Below are 17,345 nucleotides of genomic sequence, written 5' to 3'. Positions count from 1 at the left end.
CTGCATTTTCAGCCTAGTCTAAGTGTGCTCATCATATTTGAACTAGTTTTTAGGGTCTTATGATAGCTTTATCTCAGAAAAAAAAAAAAATTTATTTTTTCAATTTTTATGCCTCACTATAGTCTTACCTCTGACATTTGGGTGTTTTTCACATTTTTTCATTTTTTGTGCCTAACTGCATTTTCAGCCTAGTTTAAGTGTGCTCATCATATTTGAACTAGTTTTTAGGGTCTTATGATAGCTTTATCTCAGAAAAAAAAAATAAATTTTTTTCCCCCAATTTTTATGCCTCACTATAGCCTTAACCTCTGACATTTGGGTGTTTTTCACATTTTTTCATTTTTTGTGCCTAACTGCATTTTCAGCCTAGTTTAAGTGTGCTCATCATATTTGAACTAATTTTTAGGGTCTTATGATAGCTTTATCTCAGAAAAAAAAAATCAATTTTTTTTTCAATTTTTATGCCTTACTATAGCCTTACCTCTGAAATTTGGGTGTTTTTCACATTTTTTCATTTTTCATGCCTAACTGCATTTTCAGCCTAGTTTAAGTGTGCTCATCATATTTGAACTAGTTTTTAGCATCTTATGATAGCTTTATCTCAGAATAAAAATCAATTTTTTTTTTTTCCAATTTTTATGCCTCACTATAGCCTTACCTCTACTGCAGCCGTGCCTCCATTTTGAGCCATTCATCATCTTTTAGTAAATTTTAAGGGTCTTTCGAAAGCCTTGATTAGAATAAATAAAATTTTTGTTATTTTCATGCCTAACCTCCTTTATGTGGTAATCTTTTGTCATTTTTTTGTGCATCACTGCAGCTTTACCTCCATTTGTTTTATGGTGTTTTTATTCATAATTTCACTAGTTATTAGTGACTTATTACAGACGTCAAAATCTTTTCTCACAGTGTACAAAAAAAACCCAACAAATAAAAACTACATATTTATTTCTTAGGTTAAATAGGTAAAAACTCATTTGACCAAAACCTTATGAAAAAGAATAAATTCACAGAATAGCTGCAGTCCAAGCCTTCATGCACCATATACTTTCAATCTGGAGCGTTGCTGTTTCCAGTTCAGTCTCTGATTCCTGTCCGTGCACGTGCTGAGCTGAAAGACTTTTCCTGTAGGTATAACATGCGTGCTGCTGGGCTGGACAACAGAGGAAGGAAACAGCAGTGGAGAGTGAACTGGTGCAGAGTTTTAGTTGAGGTATCGTGCCAGAGGAAAAAAAAAAAAGAGGTTGTGTGTGTTTTTGCTGCCTGAGAAAAATGATGGTACACGTTTACGGTAAAGATGTCTCTTCATAAAAACCCAAACAAAGCAAACGATTAGAGAAGGAAGAGGAAGGTGAGGCACGCTGATGGTTGAGGTAAAGGCTGGCAGGTCTGGTCCTCATGTGGAGCTCACCCAGGAGGAGGTGGGCCTCTCTAGGCATACATGGTTAGCTGGAGCCACTGCAGAGGGAGAGAAGAAACTCATCATCATCAACATCAGACATCTGTGGACCTAGAGGCAGCTGTCCATCTCATTACATTTATGTATTTTTCATTCATTTTTTTTTTTTTTTAAAAAAAAGCAAAATAACGTCATCAGATTTACCATCTGTAATCCTTCAACAGGAATAAAACAATTAATAATACCTCAACACTTTATTATAATCATAAAAACTTCACAGTAAAAAAAAAGATTACAAATAAATAATTATACGACAATTAAATAGTTTAAACTGTACAGTAGAGTAACAATTAAAAAGGAGTTTACAGTAATATTTTTCCTAATTAAGTTCATTTCTAAAACCAAAATGTGACTTTATAGTTAAGTTATTCACTAAAAGTTAAAAAAATGTGTAAATGTCATTTGATTCATAATAATAATTACTATCAAATACATTACTGTAACATTTTTATGCCTTACCTCTGACATGTGGGTGTTTTTCACATTTTTTCATTTTTCGTGCCGAACTGCATTTTCAGCCTAGTTTAAGTGTGCTCATCATATTTGAACTAGTTTTTAGGGTCTTATGATAGCTTTATCTCAGAAAAAAAAAAATCATTTTTTTTTCAATTTTTATGCCTTACTATAGCCTTACCTCTGAAATTTGGGTGTTTTTCACATTTTCTCATTTTTCATGCCTAACTGCATTTTTATTCAAGTTTAAGTGTGCTCATCATATTTGAACTAGTTTTTAGGGTCTTATGATAGCTTTATCTCAGAGAAAAAAAAAATCGAAATTTTTTCCATTTTTATGCCTTACCTCTGACATGTGGCTGAATGAATAAGTCCCTCTTAAAAATAAAAGCCTTACCTTACAAGGTCTTTTTCTCATCTCCCGCTGAGGTAGAAAAGCCTGTAACCCACTAACACCTTCACCACAAAGCCACTGTACTTAGCTTATGTAATGATTCATTCTCGACTTTATTAGTTCATTTATTTTGTCTATATTTTCTATGTATTTGTGTGGCACATTTCTGTTCTAATACTTTGTATTTTTCTTTAGATGTTTTTTTTTTAAATACAGTAGTTTTTTTTTTTTACATTATTATTTTCATTTTGTAATATGAAACAAATATAACTTCATAAGCCTATAAAATTATATTTTTGATTGTATATATCCAGTACATACACACAACTGTACTATCCTGTTTCCAGCTGTTCAGTAGTTCCTTATTTTAAGACAAGAGTGTCGTACCTCCAGGACGCTGAGTCTGATGGTGCCTTCACCATCCTGATCAAAAGCCTGAAACGCCCCTGAGAAAAAAAAAAAAACACATCACAGTCGCACTGCAACAAAAAAAAAAAAACACACACACACTGCAGAGCACGCCAGGACACTTCAAAACACACACTTATGCTGTATTAAGGTTTACAGCTGCAGCTCATGACCTCAGATTAATACATTCACACCAACTTGGAGTAAAAAAAAAAACTCAAATGTCTGATAAAAGCTACTTATAACCACTGATTTTTGTCTTTTTTCTTCTTAGAATAAAACAAGAAAACAGTCATCAACATCCCCCGCCAGATTGGTTGTCATGATAACTCACAACCCTTTCCTAAATGTCCTAAATCTAAGAAGTTAGATGTATATATAGGAAAATATTATCACATCAGAATATAAAATTACTATTTTAAACGGTTTCTAAGAAAAGCTGTCCCCTTTTAAGATACCTCAGAGTAAAAAAACATCACAAGGGCAATAACTCCGGGAAAAATATTTGCGCACTTCTCATTTTCGAACTCAATCAAGGTATTGATAGCCTGAAGCCACACACCGAATGTAGTTATCCTCTTTTAAACGGTTTCTAAGAAAATCTGTCCTCTTTAATGATACCTTGAACAGAGTTAAAAAAACAAAACAAGGACAATAACCCCGGAAAAAATATTCAAGGTATTGATACCCTGAAGCCACACACCGAATTTGGTTATGGTATCTTAAACGATCTCTAAGAAACACTGCCTTTTGAAGATACCTTGAAAACACAAGGGAAAGAACTCTGGGAAAAATAGTTGCGCACTTCTCATTTTCGAACTCCATCAAGGTATTGATACCCTGAAGCCACACACCAAATTTGGTTATCCTATCTTAAAAGGTTTCTAAGAAAAGCTGTCCCGTTTAACTCGGACGGATAGATGGAGCTCAAACCTATAACGCCCTTCCACACTTTGTGGCGTGGGATAATGAATCAATATTTCTGTTTTCTGTTTCCTCACATGTTTCGGTCTGTAAACCTATCAAAACATCATCCGTGAATAACTCTTGAGTCATGTCGGAGAAAACAGCTCAAAGGCATGAAAGAGATCAAAGCAATGGTCCAAAACCGTGCAGAAAAGCCATCTCATAGTTGTGCAGGAGGCACTGACTTACTGAACATGGCTTCGAGCCGCACCAGACAGCTGACAAAGCTGTCAAAGTCGATGTTCATGTTCTCGTTGGCGTAGCGCATGGTGATGATGTCGTACAGCTGGTTGTTGAGACGGAAGCCTGAGCGGGACATAAGACACATGACTGTACAGTGACAAGAACAGGACGAGTTGAGGCGGTGAGTTTGTGGAGAAGCAAAAAAAAAAAAAAAAAACAATAACACTGAATGCAGATCCAACAGTTTCATTAAACAGAGTTTAAGGTTTAAATTAAATACAGAAAAATCACTTTCATCAGCACAGATGGTGAGTGGCTCATATTTGTTTGTGTGTTTTATGTATTTGTGTGGTTAGTGTAGATATGAGTGCACATTTCAAAAGGAAGTTTTATTTTTGATTGTATATCTAGTCTACACATATATACATACACAACTGTACTATGCTGTTTATTTTTTCTCTGTAAAACTTTAAAAACTAAAGCTACAACCACAATCTGTGTTCTTTAGATGGTTTTAAATGTGGTGTGAAATATAGTTTTATACTAGTATAATTATTATTTGAATCACAGTATATAGCAATAATAATACAGATCAAATCTATATTGAAATCTAAAATAAAGATTTTATTATAATTATTATTATTTTAATTCCAGCAGACTTAAACTATGTATAATTTTGGCAAAATTTTAATTTAATTTCTTTTCTTTAAAAAACAAAACAAAAAAAAAAACATATATTGCTAAGGTTCTGTACGTTTTTAGAGGTTATCATTATTTATTTATTTGTTGTTTTGGAAAAAAAAAAATTCTATTGCTATTTTAAAAAAAATGGTTATTGTTTACTGATATTAATAAAATTATTACAAAAACTGAAAAGACGGTTTTTGGGGTTCCTATACAATCTGTCTTAATCTGCATTTTAATAATCTATTACATCAGTGAGTTAATCTCAGGTTAATGTCAGGTTTCCCACACTGTTATGCAAACACAAAAACAAATAAAAAAAATGATTTCAAATCAATATGAAACAAGATAAAGATGTGAATAATTTTGTCACCCTGTGATAGTTTTAGTGGCATTTGTGTATGTTGTTGTTGTTGTTGTTGTTACCTGCATCATTGACTGCGTTCCTCATCTCGTAGCTGTTAATGGTGCCGGACTGGTCGGCGTTATAGTGTTTAAAGATTCCCTGAAGGTGAGAACATGTAGTGTGAGAAGCTGTTTAAGAATAAAACAATCATTCCATGTTTGTTCACCTCAGCTAAAAAAAAAAGGTCATATTTATGAATGGGGGGAAAAAAAGTGTGGCGAACATGCAATACCACCTGCCACTGTTTGATCTTATTCCAAAGATGTCTGAACTCCTGGAGGTTGAGTCTGCCGGTGCCGTCCATCTAAGACATGCAGTTAAGACCCAAACTGTGACAGATTCAATCTGGACTGACTAAAAAAAAAAAAACATTTCCATCCCACAGTCGGTCATTCAGTGAGTTTACGCCGCGTGCGTGTGTGTGTGTGTGTGTGTGTCCGTCACCGACCCCGCTTTGGGTCTCAGCAGGTTGTGCCTCTGACAGAAAACACAGCCAGCCCGATGCACTCGATACAAAGGATACGTCCATCAGAGCTATCATACTCCTGCAGCTCTCCAGGCTGAAGCCCTCAGTGTTCAGGTCCTTATCTGGAGGCAAAAAACACACACACACACACATCAGCCAAAACTTTACACACACAGACCAAGTAAAACTTTTTTGTAGATCAATGTATAATACATATCAGCCATAGGCAAAAAAAACAGTGGGGCCACAAAAATGTGATTGTCTGATCCATTTATGTCAGCATTTATAAAAATGATCAATCTGAGCATTATTACAGAAAAAAAAAGAAAGCATTTAGTCTTTCTTTAATTGTTATTTTACATTTAACGATCTGACAGTTGCCGACCTCTGATATACTGTACGAGCCCCATCACACAAGGGCAATCAATAAGCTCTGCTGGTGACAGCGTAAACATTATGTGCATTTATTTTATTTAATACAAGTAGCTGCTGTTCCCAACCTGTCCACTGGGGTCACAGAGGTTTAGTAGGAGTTTATCATGATACCAAACCAATGCAGATGGCAGCAAAATGCCATTAATAAGCCAAACTTTATTATATTTGAATATTGTTCCTTAATGTCTTTCTTTAGTACGTACAGTGTGATGAGCCAGTTCACAGACACAAATATTTCCATCTATCCATCCATGGAATCTTAAGCATGTATTTCATAGGCTGCAATAAACTGGTACTCATCATTGTGGGGTTTTTTTAGGACCTAAATTAAATTGTACTTGTGTACATATTTTGAATCTCTCAAAAAGCGTCATTATCGGCCGAAAACTTGAACTATTTTCTTTCATAGCGTCAAACTGTGACAAAGAAATTGTTGTACGTACAAACTACTGCATCTTTTCAAACATTTACCTCATTTTTGGTCGTGGTCAGATCTAATGTGCAATGTCTAATCAACTTTTAACAAGTTCTGATGAACTACGGCCAGGTCCCGTGGAATGTCGCACATACGGAGTAATGGGCCCCATTCATATATTGGTATGAGTCAATGATTCGGTACCACCAACTGTCGAAATATTTGACTCACAAATAAATGAGAAAACGACTTTAATGGAAAAATGCCGAAAAAAGGGGGGTGGTAATTGAATTGTGCGAGGCATAATCGTAACCGGAAATGGGGGGTGGGGCCTCGGGAGGCATTTCAAAAAAAGAACTAACGGAGTAGTCATTTGAAAAACAGGGCCCCCCCCTGGCGCCCCCGTGACACATACGTGTCCAATGATTCGGTACCACCAATTTTTGATCGCAAATAAATGACAAATCGACTTTCGTGTTTTTTTTTTTGGGCCCCCCAAATCAAAAATTGGGCTCCGAGCGTCGATGCGTACACATCCTTCAGTGATTTTAACAAGTGTACACAAGAGGAAGAAGAAGAACAACAACAAAGTGAGTGGCGTTTTGAGTCAGGTAACCCGGCCTAAAAACAGCAAGTCCTATGAACAGTTTAATTTATGCTCTGAGCAGTTATCAAAGTTAATCACTTCACTTGTAAATGTTGGTAATATTATTACTTGCTGATATTTAATGTCTTCTTTTTAAATATTACAAAGGGTGTCCTCCAAAGCTCTAGTTTAGGACCTTTGTTGTTCACTATAAGGCCTTTAGATTAAGTATATTTGTCTGCATCTATATGCTGATGACACTCTGGTCTGTGATGGTGGGAACTGAGTTCCTTCTGTTTAAAATGAACATAAATCATTAATAAGTCAGAATTGTTTAACCTTAAACAGGTCCAAAAATGTGCAGAAATCAATTCAGTATTTCAGTTCATACTTGTGTAAACCTTACAAATCTGGTTATTAGACAGAAGAACAAAAAAGCCCGTTTTGACAGTTTTGAGGCAAAAGGAAACCATGTGGTTCACTCACGTTTGGTGACGATTCGGTTGAGAACATTCTTCAGTTCATTGGCCGTTATTTCCATTTCCTGCAGAGCAGACAAAGTTCATGTTAACATCCAATATCATAATGGGACATCAAGGTTTGCAGAATCCTAGCTTCAAGTTTTGTCCGAGTAAACTGTAACTATTCAAAGCTCTGTGTCTGTGTCTCTCTTGACTTACGTCGCCGGCTATTTCCTGAAAAATTGTCCTGAACTGCTGGTCCTCTTCGCTCTCTTCCCCCACCGAGGCTGGAGCCGGCTGAGGACGTCACCAGAGCCCAAAGTAGGAGAGGACAGAGAAATGATGATGAGTGAAACCAAAGTAGACAAATACTGAAAGTGTTTATGTCTCATTACTAAACTCACACCTGATAGGACGCTTGACATTTTATACACGATCGCCTAAAAACAACTCATATCTGACACATGCATTTCTTTTCCCTCTCTATATAATAAATCATATATAGTAAACATCCATGTTAAAATACAATGTAACAATTTCTGAGTTACACTTCTTATTTTAAATATTCAATTAAACTTCATTTAAATAGCGCAAATTACAACAAAGTCATCTCAGTGGGCTTAACAAAAATATCAAGTCCATAGTGAGAAAGATTTAGTTTAAATAAATGATAATAAAGGTAATAAATTAAGTTTATTTTCTAATTTGCCATTTCAAGTTCATCAATAAATAAAATGAAACAAAACTTTTTAATTGCTCAGAGTTGTTATTTTTAGTTAAATATAATAAACAGCCAGAAATATTATGACCACCTATAATTGATGCAATTACCACACAAAATAAACGTGTAAACATTGGCAGCTGTTTTCCACTTATTTGACTGTGCCCGTGTGTAAGAGCCTCCAATTTAAGCCAAGCCTACTTCTAATCCAATCCAGGGTTCAAAATTCATGTTAAAATTTTGACGTATCTGAATAAATACATAAAGAAAAGTTCATAATGTGTGTATATTTAATATTTCGTTGCTTTGCAATTAAACATGATTATACTGACTAAAAATACATATTGGACTTTACTGCATTGATAATTTCAGTGTACTGTATATATATATATATATATATGTTTTCACATTGATGCACAGCATGTTTAGAGTAAATAATACTTTTAGTCATCCTGTTAACTCAGATTAACCGTGAACACACTCACCACCGGATGGTCGGCCTCGATCCTGTTCTCTATCTCCCTGAGTGGAAACCAACAATCAACAGTTACCATGGGAACAACATCAGCACACGCTTTACCAGCTATTCTGATGCTATTAACTTTAGTTCTCTTTAGCTTGCAATGAAAGCAAATGTAAACCTGGAGTCTTTCTATCACGATCATCAGCGTTAGTTAACAACGACTGACGACCCGAACTCATGTGAGCGACTCATAACAGCAGGTCCGCCTCCATCTGGGAGAGACGACGACGCCAGCAGGGGGTGGATGAGGAGGAGGATGAAGAGGAGGATGGAGAATGCAGGATTGAATGATAGGGAAAGTTTACCAGATCGTTCCCAAATCGGAAGTTTGTTGTCCTAAAAAAGATTCCATAACCGCTTCGAACTGGGCGCGGTTTCTTCCAGCTCTACAAATCAAATCTCCGTTAACATTGTTTGCTCTTGGTTGGCTTTTTGTTTTCCCACCCAACATTAGGAAACCAAACAATCATTTATGTTAGAGTAAATGCAGACAATCATTAAAAATTCAGTTAAAAACACCAAACGACAGCTACTTCCTGTGCTTTAAGTCCTGATCCTGTTGGTTTAACACTTTATAAGAGAGATATTCAACCTGCGGCCCAACTTTGACCAGTTTTATCATAAATTATGATTTAACCTTAAACAGTTATATTAATATACACATATGACCAAAATGGGAATTCAGTAGTTTTGTAAAGGAGGCTTAAATAGGCTTAATTTACCATTATCTGTAAATGTTAATAACCTTAGGTAAAAGGTTTTTTTTTATTTTTAATGTTTTCTTTTATAGAAAAAAGCAACGGCCTAAATAAATGAATAGGTTTTCTCTTTGTATAAAATGTCCACATGTTTATCTCGACACAAACTTTTTAGATACTGTGTTTTTCTGTTTGTTTCGAATTTAAAATTCCTGTTTATTTCATTTCTTTCCTTCACCCTAATGAGGATCTGTAGCGGAATGGATCCAACAAACTACCAGCCTCTCTTTTTCTGTGGAGGTAGATTTGTGTCTTTATTATTCAACTCAAAAAAAAGTTTTCAATGAAAAGAAAATCACTTCAATCAAAAATAAATATTTTCAATCAAAGAAAAAAATTCAAACCCAAATAATTGCATTTGAAAACTTTTTGTCTTTGACTTGAAATTTTCTCTTTTCTTGATAGAAATGTTTTTTTTTTTTTGTATTGAATTCATCTTTTTTGTATTTCAGCCACATTGTGGGTAGTACATTTGTGTCTTTATTATTCAATCAAAAAATAAAATATTTCAATTAAAAAAAAGGAAAGAAAAAAGTGTTAAAATGCTTTTTCTTTGATTGGAAATATTTATTTTTGATTGAAGTAAACTTTTTTTGATTGAAAAGGTTTTTTCAATGAAATGATTTTTTTTTTATTGAAGTTTTTTTTTTTTTGACTGAATAATAAAGACACAAATCTACTTACATATTTTTCACGCTCTGTCCAGTTTAAATGATGAATCTATCCATATTTTCCATTAGTGGATGGACCTAAATGGATCAAAAAGGGCTTCAAACCCATATTAACTTAGAATCTGCTCTCATGAAATGAGTGTGCTGCTGTCTAATGTCTTAGAAAAGTATCAAGCCTTGCTGTCTGTTTTAAAATCAGGATACACATATATATATATATATATATGGCGAAACAGATCTATTTTCATAGAGTAGAAGTCATCTTTAACAGGATCAGGACTAAAAGCTCAGCGTGCGTATGGTATCACATGGTAGATCTATGGCTGCAGTAACCCTGAGTGCCCTCACCCACTCACTCTGAGGTGTTCTTCTTTTCAGAGAACACTCGCAGGATGAACTCTCCCTCCTGGTGAGGCTCGTACGTAGAAGGGACGATGACGTACTCTCCCGGGCTCAGGCGGAAACGCTGAGTCACCTCGCGCAGGTTGATGTAGGACTTGCAGCGAGCCTTGGAGGAGTTGAGAACAAAGAAGTCTTTCTGCATGTGCTGCTTGTTTCCGTGCATCTGGAATCAGGGATGAATAGACAAAGTCGGTGGTAGGTTCCGGAATCCTGACATTTTAGATTTAAAATTAAATGTTGATGGTAAAATCTTCATGTTGGACATTTAAAACCAAACAGTGCAGAGCGTCGACAGCAGCTTTTTTTTTTACCTCCTTTGGAACCTGCAGAGAGACAAAAACAACATCACTGTTTGTCTTCTTAGAACTATTTCCTCATTAGTTATAAAGAATATTAGAGAATTAAATTATTCACAGCATCAAAAGCAATTGTTCCAAGTCCAACCACCATCAAGTTGTTCACATCCTGTTCTGATACACGCTCGTCTTAGCAAAAATATTTAACTTTTCATTCACCAGAATTCAATTTCCTTATCATTTATTAGTTTTTTAACTAATTTCTCTCTTTTTAGCTTCTGTTGCTATGGTTCTTGCACTGCTGTGACACCAAGATTCCCTTTGGAGAATAATAAATCATCTCTATATTTTAATTTTTTTTTAATTTTTTTTTTAAAAAAGAAAGAAATAAAAGAAAAGAAAATGAAATGCTGTAATTTGTTGGACGTTAAAAACAATGTACTTCAGTCACATATTTCATTCACTCACTCATACTTATTTACTTATAATAATTATAATACATTTTATTTAAAAGCGCTTTCAAGACACTCAAAGACACTTTTCAAGTTAAAACAACAGTAGCAAAAATAGTGATTAAAACAAAGCAATACAAATCAGAAAAAAGAAAGAACATCAGTAAAAAGCAAAGCAGGAAACAGCTATGAAACCTATGTAAAATTACTAGCACATACACTATCTAATTACTACTTTAGTATTTACCTACATTTCATTGGCTTAAAATATAAAATGTAAATTACCATCACTGGGAAAAAAAAAAAAAAAAAGCAGTAAAATGCTTGTAATCAAACCTCGTAAATGGCGAATCCGATGGTGAAGAGGTTGGCTCCCATCTTCCGCTCTTTCCGTCTGTTCTTCTGCATCAGCGCCACCACGAAGGTGCAGCCCACCTCGTTGTCCTCGGGGTCGTCGTCTTCCTCCAGCAGGCGGAGGCGGTACTGAGGGTTGGTCCAGAAAGTGTCTGAAACGCAAACGATTTTTCACAAAACTTTGATGATCCACGCTTAGTTACAGCAAATATTTTTTAAATACGACGCATCTTTAGTTGACTTGAACTAATAAAGGAAAAAAATAAATAATTGACAAAATATAATAAGGCATATACTTAAAAGTTATTCAAACTTGATCTAACCTCAACAGGAAACATTCATTAAACTTTATTAATGTTAGAGTTCAAACTAACTTCAGATAAACTTTATCTTAAATCAAGCTGAGCTTCGTTGTGAAGATTTTAGGTAAATAAAACATACATTTATGGTAAATGAACTTGGTTTAAGTAAAACTGGAAGTTTTACTTAAGTCAGGCTTAGATTATTTGTTTCACAAATTAACTAGAGTTAGGTTGAGACAGACTTGACGTAAAACTTAAAATCAGACAGATGCAGGCTTAAGTTATGTTAAGATAGACTTGAGATAAGTGAATTTGACCACAATAAACTAGACTTAATTTTAGACATGATTTAATGTGTTATTAAGGTTTTAGGTAAGAATGGGTTTGACGTTCATAAACTGTAATTAAGTCAGACTTGACCAAAGCAGAAAGCAGCCCTACTAACTTGTGATTTTAATATTTCCTTAAAAACTAACTAAATACAGTTAGTACAGGAATCTGAGAATAAAAAAAACAAATGAATATAAACGCAAAAGAAAAGATATATATAAAAGAAAAGAAAAAAACAGTTGTGCACTTGTTTTTTCTTCTGTTTTAAAAAAAACAAGCATTGCCGGTACCTTGTTAAATATATGAATCCTAGTTGTGCACATTGTTGATTTGAGTGTTAGTTGCAGTACCTGGATAGTTCCTGCAGCCTCCCGCGGAGCAGCCTCGCACCCATCGGCCCTCATTCACTGAAACCGTCCATTTATGAATCTTATCATCCTCCAGGGCATCTGGTGTCAGGTTACAGATCTCGATTTTTGTGTAGTTCTTCTTAAAATCCTCGAACGACATCCTGGAACGAAGCGAGTAACCGAGACGACAGAGGAAAGAATCGGTTTGTAGATGAGCTGTGCATTTAAATATATAAATGTGTGACATTTACCAGAACTCTCCATCCTCTGCACTCTGATGCTGCAGCTTCTCCTTCTCAGACTTGGAGAGCACGCCCCACTCCTTCGAGCTGCGGCGCAGAAACATGCAGGAAGTCACTATTTATTCAGGTAAAGTGTTGCAGGAAGTGAGAGAAACTCCCTCTGATCTCTTACTTGTCGCTCCAGGGGCCGTTCCATTCCACCTGACCCCACGGGTTTCTGAGACGCACCAGGCGAACTTTAGAGTCCTTTTGCTGTGACGGCTTACACTGGATTAAAAGACAAGGAAAAAACTCTGCATGAAGAGTCCCAGGTTAAAAAAAGTTCCTCAAAGAATTAATGTGATGATAGTTTACCTCCTCCACAGCGGTCACAGAGTAGGCGTGACCCTTCACCAGTCCCGTCAACGTCCGAGTCTCAAAACGAGCAGGGACCAAAGACTGTGTTGTTGAAAGGGAAATTCTCAATATTACACTCAATTATCAGCATTTAAGAGACATCTATGCAATATACTGTCTTAAAAACACTCTTAATTCATATCCATGACCCTTTTCAGGGTTTGTTAGAGCAGTGGTTCTCGACCTTTTCAGCCCTTGACCCCCAAAATCAAGGTGCCAGAGAGCGGGGACGCCCACTGTACCTGAACGTGGTTGAGCACAGACATGAACATTACAGAACAGTCATGTGGAGACAGGGACATCTATAAGGGGGAATAAAGGGGAGAACTTTTTGGGGTCCATCCATAAAGTCAGCAAAATGATGGTCCATTGTTCTATGAATCTGTGATAACCACATTTATTTATTTATCTGAATATTATCCACTGTTATCCAGGAAATGTATTATTATTTGGGCCATAGTATATAGTAATTTTAAAGATATAAATCCTTGTTTTAATCAGAAATAAAATGGGCTCAAAGTGGTAAAAGGTGGTTTTAAAAACCACAGAAATAGGTTAAAAGTTGCAAATTTCAGTGGCCAAAAAAGGACAGAAAAAGTGGTAAAAAGGGTTCAAAGTGTCAATATTGGCATGGGGGGTTGGGGTGAAGTAGGAACAATTAGTTTAAACTGGCAAATAATGGGCATAAAAATACTGAATGTGGTTAAATTGGCAAAAATAAGCATGATGAATGGTGAGAGGAGATTAAAAATTACAATAAGGGGTCAACATATGTGACATTAGATGGGAAAAGTGGTGGGAAGGGTTTATAAGTGCTGAAAATGTCTTGAAAGTGGATAAAATGTGCAGAAAAGGCATTGAAATGTGATGGAGAAGTGGCAGAAAGGGGAGAAATGCAGCAAAAATACATTAAAAGGAGCAAAAAAATATGACAAGAAAAAGTGATGAAAAAAATATTCTTAGTTTCTTGAAGGCATCTGGTGACCCCTTCCCAGTATCTCGCGACCACAAATGGGGCCCTGATCACAAGGTTGAGAACCCCTGCAAATACGTTGCAATGAATGAATGTGTCCCGTCCCTTACGTCGATGGAGCAGCCCATGAGTGAGCCTCTGTCCAGGGCTTTCTTCATGATCTTGTAGAGCTCTTTGGGAGCTTCCTTCAACTCATAAAACTCAGTCACTCCACCTGTGAAGTCCTCCATGGCCTCCGTGGTGTTTCCACCCTTCAGGGCCTCGTAGGAGCCATGCAGCCTGGAAGCAGACAGCTGGGATGTCACATCAGCTTTTATACAGCATCAATCAATCACATTCTGCTCTTTTTGTTCCCAGGTTGGCTGGATTAGAAAAAAATCCTATCAAATATAAATGTAAATTAATTATCAGGGCGAGTTACTTGGCGTAGGCCTTTTCCAGCAGAGCGCTCCAGAACTCGTTCCTCTCGGCGGACTTAGTGAAGACCAGCTGGTTGTTCAAAGTTGGGATGCGGTCGTCAATGACAACGTCGACCCAGTCGCCATAGCGCCAGAACTGAGAACACACGAGGACAAAGTCTTAATAATGTGGGAAACCAACAGTTTATCAACTTCTCTACACTTCTATGTTACGTTACACGTCGTGTTTAAAGAACATGTTTATCCTGATGATAAAACATTTGAATAAAGAGAAGAATCATTTCCACATATCTTCAACAAAGTGTCTCCTTTTTGTTTGTACAACAACTTTTATCCCCTTTTTGGTGGTTCGTAAGCCAACCCATACCCATGTTTGTTTTCAATTTGGATGTGGTTTGTTACTACATATTTCTGCATCTCAGAAGTCTTACCTGGAAGTGGAAGATGCCCCCATAGCCCTCGGAGAAACTTTGCTCCTGAGGAACCACTCGAAACAAAAGCTTCTCATTCAGGGTGAGGCAGGCGATGGCAGCCAGTAACCAACAGTCACCTAAAAAAAAACAAGCATCAAACAACATTTATCTGATGGATTTCTGAAATCTTCTGTTTGGATATTTGTGTTTTAGATCAACAAAGACTTATTCAGAGCTGGTGAAGCTTGTTTTGGTGATGAAACACCATCAAAGACGTCACCTGTGATGCAATTTTTGGTCGTAAGGTGGGGGAGATGTCTGAACTTTGCTGACTACACTGCTTACAGATGGTCCAGGTGTGTATATATATTAGGGGACTGTGTTAAAATGTGTAACAGCCTGAACCTTTGTCCCGTTGGTTCCCTCTTTATTTGCTGTCAGAGACAACCAACAATGAGAAATGCTGCTGGTGGGATTCCGTTCTAAACGAGGAAAAACAATACAGACAGAGGCCATGAGCAGGGGATGGAGCAGAGGTTTGGTCACTTCTATGTGGGAGCTGTATCCGGATTGTGTACATTTGATCATTTTAACAGCATATAAAGAACCTTAATATCCCTGTTCAACATGTCAAAAGCATGAATTTTACTAATGAATTTACCAAGATCTCCCTGACAAATGTCCGTCCGACTGGCTCCTTCGACAATAAACTGAGGGTTCTCGCAGATTTCCTGTAGATAAACAAACAAAAACACAGGATTTCAGCTCAACAATTATTCATCCAGGATGTTCGCAGCTTCTTCTTGGTTCATCTACACAAGGCTCAAATCATAAAGGCGTCCCCGTCAATCCCCGACCGTCTCCTACCTTCGGCCTCTTCCAGACGATATTCTTAACCTTGTTGGATTTGTGGCCGAGCTCCTTGAAGCCCAAAGACTCCACGGTGGCCGGGAAGGACTCGTCCTCAAACAGGGTCTTCTTCTGAAGGCACTCTTGCCTCAGGCTGCTGAATTCCTGGCTGTTAAAGCGCACTGGCTTGTTCAGGGAGCCTTCCCCATCTCTTCTCTCCCGTTCCCGGATTAACCGGTCACAGAAAAATCCAGACGGTGTGTACGGCATGTCGTCTCAACTGACTTTCCTCGAGTTTTTTGGGGAAAAAAACCAGTGTTTTGCCACTTGTCTCTTTAAGTCTCTCAAGCCAAAAGGCCCTGGCATAAATCCAAACAACTAATATCTGATTGGCTCTTGTTTTTCGTGACGTCCCCCTTACTCTTCGTCACACTCTGCATGAAAGAGACGCTCACCTCACACACATTCCCACGTAAACACACAAACACGCACACACACAACACCTATTGGTTGTGCTCCTATTGGCCAGGCCGGACAAAGGCTTCTCCATGGCCATGCCATCATTGTAGGGCGACACAAAGGCCAGCGGTGCATGTAAAGAGTGGTCAGTGGATGCCCTGCCTCAGCAGAAGGCATTCAGTCCCTTTAAACCTACAATCAATGGAGTTCAGCTTTGAGCAGTCTCAGCATAAAGAGGCAGTCAAAGCTCCCGAGAGGAGCAGTGTTTTTTTTTAGCCTCGCTTTGTGGAAAACTGACTTATTCTAACGTTTTGGAGGCTTGATGAGCTTAACAAAAATGTAGTTTGAGATAAGGAATGGGTACGAGAATCTATTTCTGTCACAAAGTATGGACGAGTAAATTGTAAAATAACATTTAACTTTAAAAAACATGTGTCAAACAAAGTTCAGTTCATATTAAAAGTGAAATTGCAATAATTTCTTTGTAACAAATGCTAGCGTTGTTATTTTACTACATCCCAAAATCTACATTAGATCAATAAATTATTACAATTAGAGCCTGCTTCACTTTTATGATATATATGTAGTGATGATGTATTGAACATGTGATAAATAAAGACCACATAGCAGAACAACAATAAGAAAAGAACATATAAAATGAGTTCTCTTTTTAAAAAGCTGTCTTTTTATTAAAATGAAGTACATTACCTTCCTTGTGTTATTAATAAGGATAGATATTGATAAAACGTCAGAAGATATATCGTCGATGGTACAAGTGGTATTGTTTTATTTTGAGGGGAGGAGTCTCAATTACCTTATTACTGAAAAACGTAGCCATGCTAATATTGTTGAAAAACAACATTTCCATGTCTTAAATCTGGGCTGTGTAAACTGTGTAAACTGTTATTGTCAAAAAACGTGTTACGCAAAGTTCATGTATGGATGAGATTTTCAATTTTTTTTAAGAATGTCCAGATGATGACGTGATTTGGTTTGAATTTTGAATTATTGATTAATTCTTTATTTTATCATTTATATTCACTTCTATCCGTCCATCTTTTCTTGACTGTTCCTCTTGTTTTCCCTACAGCACTGTCTTTCGACCGCATAAATTCACAT

At 36.7% G+C, this 17,345-nt stretch overlaps 1 protein-coding gene across 1 annotated transcript; it reads right to left on the bottom strand.

Moving 5' to 3' along the window:
* Positions 1-931: 931 nt before the first annotated feature.
* On the bottom strand, positions 932-16,713 carry capn3a (calpain 3a, (p94)). Its single transcript, XM_028437750.1, has 21 exons — positions 15,786-16,713; positions 15,580-15,649; positions 14,937-15,055; positions 14,508-14,641; positions 14,197-14,365; positions 13,072-13,155; positions 12,890-12,984; positions 12,727-12,804; positions 12,476-12,636; positions 11,476-11,645; positions 10,703-10,714; positions 10,346-10,554; positions 8,523-8,559; positions 7,536-7,613; positions 7,342-7,399; positions 5,477-5,541; positions 5,189-5,257; positions 4,974-5,052; positions 3,870-3,986; positions 2,694-2,752; positions 932-1,458 (listed from the first exon to the last, which is right to left on the bottom strand). Exons 1-21 carry the CDS (start codon positions 16,035-16,037, stop codon positions 1,432-1,434), a joined length of 2,142 nt encoding a protein of 713 aa, XP_028293551.1. The 5' UTR covers positions 16,038-16,713; the 3' UTR covers positions 932-1,431.
* Positions 16,714-17,345: the final 632 nt, after the last annotated feature.

The sequence above is a fragment of the Gouania willdenowi genome, chromosome 22 (genome assembly GCF_900634775.1).
Source record: "Gouania willdenowi chromosome 22, fGouWil2.1, whole genome shotgun sequence".
Classification (NCBI taxonomy): domain Eukaryota; kingdom Metazoa; phylum Chordata; class Actinopteri; order Blenniiformes; family Gobiesocidae; genus Gouania; species Gouania willdenowi.
The sequence above is the reverse complement of the archived record's forward strand: the minus strand, read 5'-3'. Positions and strand labels throughout refer to the sequence as shown.